The following is a 15951-nucleotide window of genomic DNA, read 5'->3' on the forward strand; positions in this document are numbered from 1 at the left end:
GCAGGAACCAATAGGATGCTCGAGGGGGGTCACAATGACACACTATAAGCAAGATGCTCGCATAGTCCCTGTCCATTGTCACAATGATGCTATCTATAAGAGCCCACTAATAATTGAAATTAAGCACACACCGTGTGTGTGAAAGAATACCATGCCATTTTTTCAGAGAGCACAATTATGAACTTGAAAATGTATCAAAATGTATCAATAAACCAATTAGGCACATTTGGGCAGACTTAATACATTTTGAAAAGTAATGCAATGCTTCAGTCTAAAACTGAAGTGGCCAAAATCTAAATTGTGCCTAGAGTCCTAAATCATATAATGACCTTTTTCTTGCATTTCAAAGATGATGGAACCGAAAGAATATAGAAAATGCATCTTTTTTTTCTTTGTTATCCTTTACCAGATCAAATGTGTTATATTCTCCTACATAAATTTCACATTTCCACAGACGTCAAAGTGTTTCCTTTAAAATGGTATTAAGAATATGCATATCCTTGCTTCAGGTTCTGAGCTACAGGCAGTTAGATTTGGGGATGTCATTTTAGACAAAAACATTTTTTTTAAAGGGTCCAATCCCTTAAGCAATAAGGCACAAGGGGGTGTTGTATATGGCCAATATGCCACGGCTAATGGCTGTTCTTAGGCACGAAGCGGAGTGCCTGGATACAGCCCTTAGCCATGGTATATTGGCCATATATCACAAACCCCCAAGGTGCCTTATTGCTAGTTTAAACTGTTTACCAACTTAATTAGAGCAGTAAAAATAAATATTTTGTCATACCTGTGGTATACGGTCTGATATACCACGCTGTCAGCTAATCAGCATTCAGGACTCGAACCACCCAGTTTATAATTGTGCTTATTACATGCAAGTGTCAAGGCCAACAGTTTACACAGATCACTTCAGCCATGTGGAAAAACCTTACATAGCTAAATGTATTTAGCTTCCTTTCTCTCATCCGACTGGTGTTAGCCAGCTACTACTGGTACTGTTTCTGTGTAACCCAAGTGCTTTGGTCCGGTTTTAGAACTCTGAGATTCAAGTTGTTAGCACTGTCACTTCTTTAATAAAGCATTGTGAATGACTTTATAAGGTGCTGACTCAAATATATTCCATTGTGTGATGCGGCACACATTTTTGGGCTGGTGGCACCAACTGAAAATGTTAGTGACACCAGGGGAAAATGTTAGTCTGGAGCCCTGGCTATATATCCTAGCTATATCCCCCTCCTCTCCATCCTCACCTCCTGTCTTCTTGTGTGTTCTGTCCTCATTCCCTCTCTTCCACTCCTCCCTGCCAGAACGCGTACCCCTCCAGGCGTTCCACCCACACGGACGACTCAGCCCTCTTCATGGTAAGGCCCCGGGGCTGTGCTCCCATTCTCTTCTTCCCTTCACTCCTCCTCCACTGATTTTAAAACAGTGGTCAATTTAGGTTTTACATCAACAAATAACCTTCGATTCATTGCATGTACATCTCTTATTAAAGAGACCCTGCAATTCCCGGTCGCCTCCACATGTGGTGTTACCTGCTCTCTTTCCGTCCTCTAACCACCCGTCAACACCCAATAACCTTTCATTGTCCTCCCTCCTTCTCTAACTAGTCTTCCAGGGTTGGATTGACACTCTTGTCTGATTGTATAGTGTGAATGTGTGTAGCTATATAACCAATCTATAGACTTACAGGTAACTGACAAATGAGGGATATAAAGTATATTGAAAGCAGGTGCTTCCACACAGGTCTGGTTCCTGAGTTAATTAAGCAATTAACATCCCATCATGATTAGGGTCATGTATAAAATGCCCAGTTAAACATTATTTTGGCCCTCATGGCTAGAAGAAGAGATCTCAGTGACTTTGAAAGAGGGGTCTCAAAGGAGCATATGGGGTTTAAAGTGTGTGTGTGTGTGTCTCTCAGTCACCAGATCTCAACCCAATTGAACACTTATGGGAGATTCTGGAGCGGCGCCTGAGAGTGTTTTCCACCACCATCAACAAAACACCAAATGATGGAATTTCTCATGGAAGAATGGTGTCGCATCCCTCCAATAGAGTTCCAGACTTGTAGAATATCTAACTGTGACGTTTTCATTACGCACCAAACTGCCAAGTGGGACTAAGATGAAACGCTCATTTTCATTTTCTGTCAAGTGCCTAATGAACACCACCCTGGCTATTATACATTTTTCACACAAACGTTCCTCTGACCCAAACTGTACTCCTCTGGCTCACTTTTCTCTGAGCACAGTATGGTCTAACCCAAGGATCAGCCTGCTTTGTTACACACAGCTTATTTAAAGCCTGGTTTGGGCGGGACATGGCGAGCTAACCATGCCCCTCTGCTCACTTAAGGAAATGTAAAATGTAAATATCCACACCAGCACGGTATGGTTTGGGTCGGCACGATAGTGTGAAAATGCTGTTAGTATAGTTATTAGATGACCTGCTGCTATTGGATTCCTTGCCTGTCCCCTTCTTGGTTTCATTCACCTGTTCAATAGACAATGGTCATATCCCAAATGGCACCCTGTTCCCTATATAGTTCACTAATTTTCTATGGAGAGCCCATGGGCGCAGCAAATAGGTCTCTTTGTCTTCCTGGCGCATTGTAACCAGCTTACATCTGTCCTGGCTTAACCCCTCCACTTCTCCACTTCTTTCCCTTCTGATTCCCCTCTTTCTGTATTTCTTTTCTGTCTCTCTCTCTCTCTTCCGTCTCCGGCTGGTTCACTGTTAGAGCGAGTACCAGCCTCGCATGGTGTTTGAGATAGACACTGACACCAACACTATAAAGAGGAGGCCTGGCATTTACAAGCAGGTGAAACACTTTTGGTTACAGTACTTCATACGCACAAACATTTTACTTGTTTCACACGCACATTTAGGGAGCAACTATGTGTACACAGCATACATACACACACGCAGTCACACATTGTTGGATTAATGATACACAGCAATACATACAAACAAACCAAGTCATAATTGTTTCTGTAAATTGCTCTGGATAAGAGCATTTGCTAAAATACTAAAATGTAAAATGGTGTACATGCGCTGTCTGCAAACATACACTACAGTGCATTCGGAAAGTATTCAGACCCTTAAACTTTTTCCACATTTTGTTATGTTACATCCTTATTCTAAAGTGGATTAAAAAATAATGTTAATTTCATCCATCTACACACAAAACCCCATAATGACAAGGCACACATTTGCAAGTTTATTCAAAATATTTACTAAAGTATTCAGACCATTTGCTATGAAACTCGAAATTGAGCTCATGTGCATCCTGTTTCCATTGATCATCCTTGATGTTTCCGCCGTGCATGTCATAGCAAAAACCAAGCCATGAGGTCGAAGGAATTGTCTGTAGAGCTCAGAGACAGGATTGTGTTGAGGCACAGATCTGGGGAAGGGTACCAAAAAATGTCTGGCGCATTTAAGGTCCCCAAGAACAGTGGCCTCTATCATTCTTAAATGGAAGAAGTTTGGAACCACCAAGACTCTTCCTAGAGCTGGCCGCCCCGCCAAACTGAGCATTCAGGGGAGAAGGGCCTTGGTCAGGGAGGTGACCAAGTACCCAATGATCACTCTGACAGAGCTCCAGAGTTCCTCTGTGGAGATGGGAGAATCTTCCAGAAGGACAACCATCTCTGCAGCACTCCACCAATCGGGCCTTTATGGTAGAGTGGCAAGACGGAAGCCACTCCTCAGTAAAAGGCACATGACAGCCCGCTTGGAGTTTGCCAAAAAGCACCTAAAGGACTCTGACTATGAGAAACAATATTGTTTGGTCTGATGAAACCAAGATTGAACACTCTGGCCTGAATACCAAGCTTCACGTCTGGAGGACACCTGGCACCATCCCTACAGTGAAGCATGGTGGTAGCAGCATCATGCTGTTGGGATGTTTTTCAGCAGCAGGGACTGGGAGTCAGGAACAAGGGAAACCTGAGAGATCCTCAGGACCTCAGACTGGAGGGCGAAGGTCCACCTTCCAACGACCCTAAGCACACAGCCAAGACAACGCAGGACTGGCTTCGGGACAAATCTCTGAATGTCCTTGAGGGGCCCAGCCAGAGCACAGACTTAAACCCCATCGAACATCTCTGGAGAGACCTGAAAATAGCTGTGCAGCGACACTCCCCGTCCAACCTGACAGAGCTTCAGAGGATCTGTAGAGAAGAATGGGAGAAACTCCCCAAATACAGGTGTGCCAAGCTTGTAGCGTCATGCCCAATAAGACTTGAGGCTGTAATCGCTGCCAAAGGTGCTTTAACAAAGTACTGAGTAAAGGGTATGAATACTTATGTAAATGTGATATTTCAGTTTTTTTTTAATACCTTTGCAAATAATTCTAAAAACCTGTTTTTGCTTTGCCATTGTGGGTTATTGTGTGTGAATTGATGAGGATTTCTTTTAAAATACATTTTAAAACAAGGCTGTAGCGTAACAATGTGGGAAAAGTCAAGGGGTCTGAATACTTCCAAATGCACTGTGTATATATATATATATAAAAGTATGTGTACACCCCTTCAAATTAGTGGATCTGGCTATTTCAGCCACACCTGCTGCTGACAGGTGAATAAAACTGAGCAAACAGCCATGCAATCTCCATAGACAAACGTTGGCAGTAGAATAGCTCACTGAAGAGCTCAGTGACTTTCAACATGGCACCGTCATAGGATGCCACCTTTCCAATAAGTCCATTTGACAAATTTCTGCCCTGCTAGAGCTGCCCCGGTCAACTGTAAATGCTGTTATTGTGAAGTGGAAATGTCTAGGAGCAACAATGGCTCAGCCGCGAAGTGTTATGCCACACAAGCTCACAGAACGAGACCGCTGAGTGCTGAAGCGCATAGCCCCAACATTCACTACCAAGTTCTAAATTGCCTCTGGAAGCAATGTCAGCACAATAACTCTTAGTTGGGATCTTCATGAAATGGGTTTCCATGGCCGAGCAGCCGCAAACAAGCCTAAAATCACCATGCGCAATGCCAAGCGTCGGCTGGAGTGGTGTATAGCTCGCTGCCATTGGACTCTGGAGCAGTGGAAACGCGTTCTCTGGAGTGGCGTATCTGGGTTTGCCGGATGCCAGGAAGACTGCCCCAATGCATAGTGCCAACTGTAAAGTTTGGTGGAGGAGGAATAATGGTCTGGGGCTGTTTTTCATGGTTCGGACAAGGCCCCTTAGTTCCAGTGAAGGGAAATCTTAACGCTACAGCATACAATGACATTCCATAATATTCTGTGCTTCCAACTTTGTGGCAACAGTTTGGGAAGGAGCTTTCCTTTTTCAGCATGACAGTGCCCCTATGCACAAAGTGAGGTCCATACTGAAATGGTTTGTCGATCGGTGTGGAAGAACTTGACTGGCCTGCATAGAGCCCTGACCTCAACACCATCGAACACCTTTGGGATGAAGTGGAACGCCGACTGCGAGCCAGGCCTAATCACCTAACGTCAGTGCCCGACCTCGCTAATGCTCTTGTGGCTGAAGTCCCCGTAGCAATGTTCCAACATCTAGTGGAAAGCCTAACCAGAAGAGTGGAGGCTGTTGTATCAGGTGTCCACATCATTTGTGTCATGTAGTGTACCATCACACAGACGCAAACACCCACAAACACAGTTGTTGTTTTGTTGCCCTTATCTGTGCAGCATGCTGTTTCCACTGTGCTTACTCAATTAGCAGAATAGTACTCAATGTTCTCTTTATCTTTCTCAGCATTTAATAGTCTCTTTTTATCTTATTTTTCTTGAGTTACATTTTTATTTAAAAAAAATCCTTCAATCCACCTTTTGGCTTTACTCTCTTGTCTCTCTCCTTTTATATTTTTGTCCCCCCCCACCCCAGTCTCTTTCCGGGTCTGGGATGTCCATAGATATCGTCCCCACGTGTCTACTGCAGGTACTGCGAACTTGCACGTCTTCTTTTCAACCTCCCTTCGCTGTCTCTTTCTCTTTATTTCCTTATACTTTGGGTGTTAAAGCATGTTGCTAAACACTGGCCCAGTGCCAGTTAGGTGATTGTTAGGGTTTGGCTAGCGCATGTGTGGTGCGCTCTCCCTTGCAAAATGGCTGCCGTGGCATCACCCAGGTGTGAGCTGAGGTGTTTCCCCTGTACAATGTAAAGCACTTTGAGCATAGGTGTATATAAATCCAATCCATTAGAGATCGACCAATTATTGGAGGACCAAAAATATCCGATACCGATTAATCGGACGATTTTTATATATATATTTGTAATAATGACAATTACAACAATACTGAATGAACACTTTTATTTTAACTTAATATAATACATAAATAAAATCTATTTAGTCTCAAATAATGAAACATGTTCAATTTGGTTTAAATAATGCAAAAACAAGGTGTTGGAGAAGAAAGTAAAAGTGCAATATGTGCCATGTAAAAAAGCTCAAGTTTAAATTCCTTACTCAGAACATGAGAACATATGAAAGCTGGTGGTTCCTTTTAACATGAGTCTTCAATATTCCCAGTTAAGAAGTTTTAGGTTGTAGTAATTATAGGACTATTTCTCTCTCTACCATTTGTATTTCATATACCTTTGACTATTGGATGTTCTAATAGGTACTTTAGTATTGCCAGCCTAATCTCGGGAGTTGATAGGCTTGAAGTCATAAACAGCACAATGCTTGAAACACAGTGAAGAGCTGCTGGCAAACGCAGGAAAGTGCTGTTTGAATGAATGCTTACGAGCGTGCTGCTGCCTACCACCGCTCAGTCAGACTTCTCTATCAAATATCAAATCATAGACTTAATATAATAAACACAGAAATACGAGCCTTTGGTCATTAATATGGTAAAATCCGGAAACTATCATTTTGAAAACAAAACGTTTATTCTTTCAGTGAAATACGAAACCGTTCCATATTTTATCTAACAGGTGGCATCCCTAAGTCTAAATATTGCTGTTACATTGCATAATTATGTACATTTCTGGCAAATTAATTACGGTCTTTGTTAGGAAGAAATGGTCTTCACACAGTTCGCAACGAGCCAGGCGGCCCAAACTGCTGCATATACCCTGACTCTGCTTGCACAGAACGCAAGAGAAGTGACACAATTTCCTTCGTTAAAATACATTCATGTTAGCAGGCAATATTCACTAAATATGCAGGTTTAAAAAAATATATACTTGTGTATTGATTTTAAGAAAGGCATTGATGTTTATGTTTAGGTACACATTGGTGCAACGACAGTGCTTTTTTCGCTAATGCGCTTGTTAAATCATCACCCGTTTGGTGAAGTAGGCTATGATTTGATGATAAATTAACATGCACCGCATTGATTATATGCAACGCAGGACAAGCTAGTAATATCATCAACCATGTGTAGATAACTAGTGATTATGTTAAGATTGATTGTTTTTTATAAGATAAGTTTAATGCTAGCTAGCAACTTACCTAGGCTCCTTGCTGCACTCGCGTAACAAGTGGTCAGCCTGCCACGCAGTCTCCTCGTGGAGTGCAATGTAATCGGCCACAATCGGCGTCCAAAAATGCCGATTACCGATTGTTATGAAAACTTGAAATTGCCCCTAATTAATCGGTCAACCTCTACAATCCATGAATATTATTGTTATTCTAAGCTAACTCTAAGGAGCACTCTACCTACCTGCAGCCAGAGAGCCTGCTCTATGCCCATAGTCCACCCTCTCTTATGTAACAGTTGCCCATCTTTGCGCTAAAAGATAGGTCTGTAAACACCAAACAGTCAAGTGATGTTTACAGGCCTTTACCCTCCCCCATTACATCTCTGGTGTCAAAGGAGGGGTGAGACCGGAGTATTGTTGAGGGAACTGTATATGCATGAATGGTGTTTTCGTCTTGACTCAAATTACATGAACTCTCTCTCTCTCCCTCTCTTTGTTTGCTCTCCGCTCGGACTCGACTGGCCACTCAGCAGGGCGAGGATCGCTCCTCCTCCCTGTCTCCCACAGGTAAGACACCAGTCACACTATTCCTCCATTTCCCTCTACGGTTACATCACGGCTGCCATACACTGCTCGGTGCAGCTTGTCCTACTGGCTTCCAGGGAAACCAGATTATAAATGGATGTGAACTTGAGCGGCTTCCAACACACTCCTCCCTCTCTTTACTAATTTACTAATTTCTGTATTCCAAATTGACCACTACCCCCTAGACGTTCCTGTGGATCTGAAAGGATTTTACTCCACTGTCTATTCACTCTGCCGCTCTCCCACCTGCTCACATCCTGTTCTGCTTGCAGCCCTCCAATCACCTTCTTACCCCGGCCCTGTTGCCCCGCCCTCCTGCCAGGGGCCCGCCCAGCGGCCAGACAGCTTCCTGTTTCGCCTCAGCCAGAAGGAAGAGCAGAGGAGAGGTATGTCACCGGATCACAACCTCTGGATCTTGGCTGCATGGCCTTGGGAGCTTTCAGAAGAGAGTGTTGGTACCTCTTGAGCATGCAATGCGCATGTCACAATTGAGTGTCTTATGTGACATTGTTCTGGTAACTGTGTCTAGGCTGATAGGCATGTCTGGATGGGATCCTGCAAAGTCACTGAGCAACACTGTAGATAGTTGATCAAAATAGAAGGGGGGCAGTGGGGAATAATTTTCAACATGGACAGATTTCTATGTTTTAAATGGGGGAGGGGAAATTGTCGGCTTTTTGACTTGTATGTATGATGTTCAGCTCTGTTGGTTTTCTGATCCCATCTGTTACTTTGAGTGCTGTCTGACTATAGGTCACAGCCTGTCTGTTGCTGTAGAGTTCCGCCTGTCTGTTGCTGTAGAGTTCCGCCTGTCTGTCTGCTGTAGAGTTCCGCCTGTCTGTCTGCTGTAGAGTTCCGCCTGTCTGTCTGCTGTAGAGTTCCGCCTGTCTGTCTGCTGTAGAGTTCCGCCTGTCTGTCTGCTGTAGAGTTCCGCCAGTCTGTCTGCTGTAGAGTTCCGCCAGTCTGTCTGCTGTAGAGTTCCGCCAGTCTGTCTGCTGTAGAGTTCCGCCAGTCTGTCTGCTGTAGAGTTCCGCCAGTCTGTCTGCTGTAGAGTTCCGCCAGTCTGTCTGCTGTAGAGTTCCGCCAGTCTGTCTGCTGTAGAGTTCTGCCAGTCTGTCTGCTGTAGAGTTCCGCCAGTCTGTCTGCTGTAGAGTTCCGCCAGTCTGTCTGCTGTGGAGTTCCGCCAGTCTGTCTGCTGTAGAGTTCCGCCAATCTCTCTGCTGTAGAGTTCCGCCAGTCTGTCTGCTGTGGAGCTCCGCCTGTCTGCTGTAGAGTTCTCTAGAGTTCCGCCTGTCTGCTGTAGAGTTCCGCCTGTCTGCTGTAGAGTTCTCTAGAGTTCCGCCTGTCTGTCGGCTGTAGAGTTCCGTCTATCTACTGTAGTTTGTCTTCTGCATTGTTTGCCAGGCGTCTGATCATGCCATTGTATCTGTAGAGAGCTGGACTTCACCCTCTTCAGAATAAATGATTAGCACCCATTCTGCTTTCACCAGCTTTTGATCTTGTATATGTATGTTTGAGCCTGTCTGGTTCTGCCTTCCCCCCCAGGTGATGGTGCCGCCCCCAGGCCGGAGCCTGAAGAGGTGACCCCTACCCAGCCTCAAGGCCCCATGGGAGAGGAGGCTGCTCTGGTGGAGCAACTGCGGAAGGTGAACAACACCCGACAAACAGATTCTCCCGCCTTTTGACCAAGCCATTAGGGCCTGGAGTTTCTACTGGGTTCCTTGGCCCATATTCATAAAGCATTTCAGAGAAGTGCTGAAATAGAATCAGTCTTTCCTTTCAGATCATAATTAGATGGACATGGGATCTGATCCTAGAACATCACTCCTACTCTAAGATGCTTTATGAGCCCAGGTCAGATCACAAGGTCAGGAAAAACTCCTGGCCCTACTTGTGCTTATCCCCCTGTAATTGTGTTCTGCTCTATTTTGTAGAACATAGAGTCGCGTCTGAAAGTGTCCTTGCCCAGCGACCTGGGAGCAGCACTGACCGACGGGGTCGTCCTCTGCCATCTGGCAAATCATGTGCGGCCACGATCCGTACCCAGCATCCATGTGCCCTCCCCTGCTGTGGTGAGTGTTTGTGTGTGCACTTTATGCGTGTGCTGTGCGTGCATACCATACGTGCATTAGTGAGATGTCAGTTTTAGAATCAATTTAGTCAGTCAGGAACACTACACTTCAAGCATATCAATACAACAATGCTCCTTTTTACTTTGCCATACATTTGCATTTGGGTTATGATCAGACACTGCTTATGTCCCAAATTGCACCCTATTCCCTACATAGTGCACTACTGTGACCGTAGGCCCTGGTCAAAAGTAGTGCACTATACAGGTAATAGGGTGCTATTTGAGACAAGCAGCTGTCGTTGTGCTTATCGTTGTCTCTGTCCATCAAGCCCAAACTGACGATGGCCAAGTGTCGGCGGAACGTGGAGAACTTTCTGGAGGCGTGTCGCAGGATCGGGGTTCCACAGGTAAGACCTTCACACTAGTTGAATAAAGGACTGGTATACAACTCACTAGTCCTCATGCTAAAACGTCTGTGTGTTTGTGATGGGTTAGAAAAAGCATGTGATACAAGAGAACCTGTACTGACGGACTGTTCTTCAGATTTTAATTTGCTAGCAGCAGACGGTGACCTCACCAATTTAGCTAAAGGCTACTTTCAGGGCAGGTTTTTCTCTTCTGTCATAAGATTTCTTCCCTCTACTACGCTGCTTGTTGTATCAACACTAAAGTTTAGCCTAGTTCTCTGTCCCTGCTCTTTTTATCAGTTGACTCCAGCTAACTCAACTGGCAACCTGCAGAGCTTTTGTAAACTTGACTTGGAGAGCCGCTTGCCTGTTACTAACAGTAACTTTCTCTTTCTGCTCCTCCGCTCTTCTTCCTTTTAACCGTAACACTTCCCCCTCAAACTCATCTTCCATCTGTCCGTCCAAACACACAACTCCCCTATCTATGTAATTGTATCCTTTGCCTGCCCATTCTCTCCCCTGCTTCATCTCCCATGGGACAGGAGAGGCTGTGCACAGTGGAGGAGGTTCTGGATGGCCGGGGAGGCTGTGTTTACGGGACGCTGGGGGTCCTGCTTTCCATGGCTCCTCCCCCCCTCCTAATGCCTTCTCCCCCGGCCCAGCTGGCAGGCTTCGCCCTCTTCTATCTGTCCACCATGTCTGTGCTGTGTGCCCTGTACTGCAACCTGGTGCCCCACCTCTGAACTGTCTGTCTGGACCACACAACCCCTTCCTCACCTTACCCAACTGGCTCTCCACCACTCGTACACACACATGCGCGCTCACACACCACTCGCACTCCTACGCGCTTCTCATTTCATATTGCGCCGACTCCCATCACCACAGCGGTATCCATTCAGACGCAGCAGAACTCGACAAGGGAAAAACGCAAGAATGAGAGTGGACCTCTCTGTCCCACTCTACCATAACAAAGAGGAGCGCTCGCCACTGTCTGGTTTGCCATCCACTGAAAAGGGAACAACTCCATATGCCAAAAGCCATATAGTAGGTTTTATCTTTTGTTGTTCCAGTTGTTTGTTGGGGAAGGTTACTTGCTTCCACTCAAGGAGTGGCGAGGTGGACCTTCAATGCTCCCTCGTTACCCTTCTGTGATGTACTGGCACTGCCCCCATTGAGAGAGACAGCGAGACCCGGAGGTTGCTATGTTGTCAATGAGCTGTCTGCTACTGTACCTACCTACTGAACCTCCTTCTGTGCCTTAAGTTTGTCCGCCTGCCGCCGTGTGTGCGTGTGTTTTTTAGATGGAACCTTCCCACCCGAAAGCGCTTCCATTGCACAGATAACATCAAAGTAGGAGTGCTTGTCATATGTAGCCTACGTGCTTCCTCCTCCCCGACTGCCTCTGAGAAGAAACAACCACGAGTAATCTGACCATTCAACGCCCTATCGCTTCTCTTCTTTCCTGACTCGAACACGGCTTCGCCTTAGCTGCAAAGTCAGTCGGACGTTTTTGCCTAATCAAGAAGAGAGCAGGTAGCCGAGGGTAATTTGTAAGCCTTTGAGTCCTTGCTGACGCACAATCAAGTATCCTACAGGCACCTTTTTCTCCTTGACTGTCTGTGATCGAGCCCCCCTCTGTCCTAACGCTCATTTTGTGGCTCCGGGGTGATGTTACCCCTAGGTACAGATCTAGGATCTGCTTCCCCAATCCTAACCTTAGTGGAACTGAAATGCTCAAATCAACCTACATTTTACATGTCGACATTAGGTAACGTTGTTGAACGTGATGTTATGAAAATGCTTTTAAAACATATGATAGGTTTTGGAGCACCTAGCACAAGCTTGGAAAGATGTGGCCACAGCCATATTGAAAAAAACGTCATGGGAATGGTAGAGCGTCTGCACCGAACTGTACGCATGGCTTTTTGTTCAAGAAGTGAATAAACGAAAAGAGATGAGATGGAACAACAATAAAACAATAACAATCATGTTAACAAGCCTGTATTGTCCTGTCAAAAAATCCACTTGCATAAGTTTTGAGCTTAGTCAGATGTAGGCTATATAATTGTAATTTTCACATGGGCAGGGGCATCGGATCTACTGTTTCCCGACATTAGTAAGGAGCTAAATACATGACGTCCACAATAGCAAAGCAGTTAGCTAGCATTGAATAAACTTGTATAGTCCAGTCAATAACCCAATTGCACATGTTTCTGTGTTCATTCAGCGAGCAAGGTCTAGCTGTGTTAAACATTACAGTAGTTTAGACGGGCATCGATCGTACTGTTAGCCGAAGTTAGCCATCAAGCTAGCTAAGAGCAAAAAGCTTAGCAAACCGCATGGTAGTGCCCACAATAATAGTCACTTTTGTAGGCACATGGTGTACACTATGCATAAAACAGTATTCAATATGGTTTGCAGTGAGGGACTTCAGATGTGCCAAACCTAAGCGAGGCTAGCTGGGCTAGAAACAGCTGACTAGTAAAACAAGTATTCAGTTAATGCAAGCTAACGTTAGCTACAGACATGTAGGTTGTTAAATGTCCACTCCTATTAAATCAATTGCAGCTAGTAGTCAGACTTACCACACGATGCTGCCAGTATCCATAGTAAAATTCTGCACTGTCGCAAGCTGTTCTGATAACATCGCTAGCTAACTAACAAAATATCCATCAATGATAGCTGAGCTTGGAGTGGTTTTGGTCTTACTACCTAGCTATGATAGCCCAACTTGCACAAGTTCATTTTTTATTTAACTACGTAAGTCAGCTAAGAACAAGTTGTTATTTACAATGACTGCCTACCAAGAGGCAAAATACCTCCTGTGAGAATGGGGGATAAAAAATTATAATGTAGGACAAAACACACATGACGACGAAAGAGACAACTACACAACATGACAGAAACACATGACAGCACAACATAGTAGCAACACATCATGACAACATCGCCACATGGTAGCAGCACAAACATGGTAGATAACAATAGATCGTGTTAAGCAACCACAAGTGTCAGTAAGAGTGTCCATGATTGAGTCTTTGAATGTTGAGATTGAGATAAAACTGTCCAGTTTGAGTGTTTGTTGCAGCTCGTTTCCAGTCGCTAGCTGCAGCGAACTGAAAAGACGAGCGACCCAGGGATGTGTGTAATTTGGGGACCTTTAACAGAATAGGACTGGCAGAACGGGTGGAGTATGTGGAAGATGAGTGTTGCAGTAGGCATCTCAGATAGGGGGAGTGATGCCTAAGAGGGTTTTATAAATAAGCTTCAACCAGTGGGTCTTGCGCTGGGTATACTGAGATGGGAGTATAGAGTGCAAGGATGTGTCTTATAAGGAGCATTGGTGGCAAATCTGATGGCCGAATGGTAAAGCACATCTAGCCACTCGAGAGCACCCTTACCTGCTGATCTATAAATTACGTCTTTGTAATGTAGCATGGGTAGGATGGTCATCTGAATTAAGGTTAGTTTGGCTGCTGGGGTGAAAGAGGAGCGATTACGATAGAAAAAAACAACTCTAGATTTTACCTTAGCCTGCAGCTTGGATATGTGCTGAGAGAATGACAGTGTACTGTCTAGCCATACTCCCAAATACAATTTATAGACATGTCTGGAAGCCACTCAAGTTCACACGGCACGCAGTAGTCAATGAGGCAATTTTCTAATGTTTTTTTTGTACTGGTTTAAGGGTTTGAACTTGCTTCTTTATCACATTTGGTTATCAAAAGCCCTTTTAACTTACTACAATGTTTCACTTTGTCTTTAACCTTTAGTAGGTAAAATGCTAAACTGACCCAAGATCAGTGTAGGGGCAACTTCACTCTACCCCCATTTTGTGTCTCTGGTGTGTGATGAATGTGTTTAACACTAGCCTGGTTCCAGATGTGTTTGTGCGGGTAAGATGGCACAAACAGATCTGGGACCAGTCTATGTAGGCACAAGCTGTGGTAACAATCAGCCCCAGGATATGGCAGGACTACAGTGCCTTCCGAAAGTTTTCACACCCCTTAACTTTTTCCACATTTTGTCACAAAAACTTATTGATTTCAGCGTTAAATTTTTAATTAAAAACATAATTCCACTTTAACATTATGGGGTATTGTGTGTGTTCCAACAAAATGTGGAAAAAGTCAAGAGGTGTGAATACTTTCTGAAGGCACTGTATATCGCAATGAGTGCTCTTATACCGTTCTATACGAAGACAAAGCACATATTTTGTGAGACAGAGTGAATCTGTGGTTTGTTCCAAATAGGACCCTATTCTTTATAGTGCACTACTTTTAATCAGATTCCTATGTGCCCCCTGGTTAGAAGTAGTGCACTCAATAGGGAATAGGGTGCCATTCGGGGGACGCAGGCTGTGTGTGTAGTTTGTTGTTGGTCTATGCTGAATGACAAGGAGTAATGTCTCCTCTGGCTCTGAAGAGCGGTGTGTATGTTCTCTCTGTCAGTGGTCTGTTTGCTTCCAGTGTGTGTAACCACGTGTCTATCTCTCCTGTGTCTTCTGTTGTTGACCTTTCAACTCTTTCCCAGAGCTCCTCCTTTCACAATAAAATGAACCAAATATTTGGTGTGACTTCCTTCCTCTTTGCCGCCTGTCTTCTCTCCTCGCTACTTCTGCTTGTGTTCAGCTTGTTCTCTCTCTCTCTCCTGCTCCCTCCATATTTGCTCCTGTGGGATATGTTGTTCAGTGGGTGTCTCAGTTCACAAGTCCCTACTTATTGTAACCCTGTGCCTGTGTTTGCACACCTGCTCCCTGCTCCGCTTCCATGCTCTCCTCAAGGTCATGCCGTTTGGATCCCATTCACCTCCTTTTCCATCTTATGTTGAGTTTGTCTTTCCATTTGTGTTGATTTCTGTTGTCTTTTGGTAGTTTGTTATTATTTACCCATCCATTGACATACCCTTTTTTGTTCTCCCGTTTTCCCTCCTCCCTTTGTTGTCTGTGTGCGTGTGCTCTTCATCTGGCCTCAGACCCAGCTGTGCCTGCCCCTCCACATCCTGGAGGAGAGAGGGCTCCCCCTGGTGGCCGGGACGGTACGTGCGCTCCTGGAGCTGGCCCCGCCCAAATACACAACCTCCCCTGCCACCACCACTAACCCTCTGGCCATGTAGGGCAGCAGAGTTCCACACTCACTCGTGGATGGACAGATACAGGACCCACCCTCTCGCTCTCCGAATGTACGTTATATGGCTTTCCCATCCCCCAAAGAAAGGGATGACTGTCTCTTCCTCTGTGTCCTCACACAGACTGCTTACGACTTGCAGCCTTACGGACGAACAGATGGACAACCGAGATTGTCCCAGACAAACAGTCAGTTGGACGGCGAGTAAGAGTGTTTTTTTATTTTCTATTATTAGTCATTTGACTTCTCTCTCCATCCTCCTCTTATCTATGTTCAGTAGGGGTTGTTTTATTTTCTATTATTATTTCATCTTATTTTTCATATTCCTTTTACTTTCACATGTTAGATCCTTGCATGTCAGAG

At 44.8% G+C, this 15951-nt stretch overlaps 1 protein-coding gene across 1 annotated transcript; it reads left to right on the plus strand.

The window, feature by feature from the left end:
- The first annotated feature begins 1315 nt into the window (after window positions 1-1315).
- LOC120037201 (DISP complex protein LRCH3-like) lies at window positions 1316-15597 on the plus strand. The gene is made up of 7 exons (XM_038983379.1): window positions 1316-1361; window positions 7930-7966; window positions 8257-8370; window positions 9530-9630; window positions 9919-10056; window positions 10385-10462; window positions 15437-15597. Exons 1-7 carry the CDS (start codon window positions 1359-1361, stop codon window positions 15575-15577), a joined length of 612 nt encoding a protein of 203 aa, XP_038839307.1. The 5' UTR covers window positions 1316-1358; the 3' UTR covers window positions 15578-15597.
- The last annotated feature ends 354 nt before the right edge of the window (window positions 15598-15951 follow it).

Source organism: Salvelinus namaycush, unplaced genomic scaffold (assembly GCF_016432855.1).
Source record: "Salvelinus namaycush isolate Seneca unplaced genomic scaffold, SaNama_1.0 Scaffold1622, whole genome shotgun sequence".
Taxonomy (NCBI): domain Eukaryota; kingdom Metazoa; phylum Chordata; class Actinopteri; order Salmoniformes; family Salmonidae; genus Salvelinus; species Salvelinus namaycush.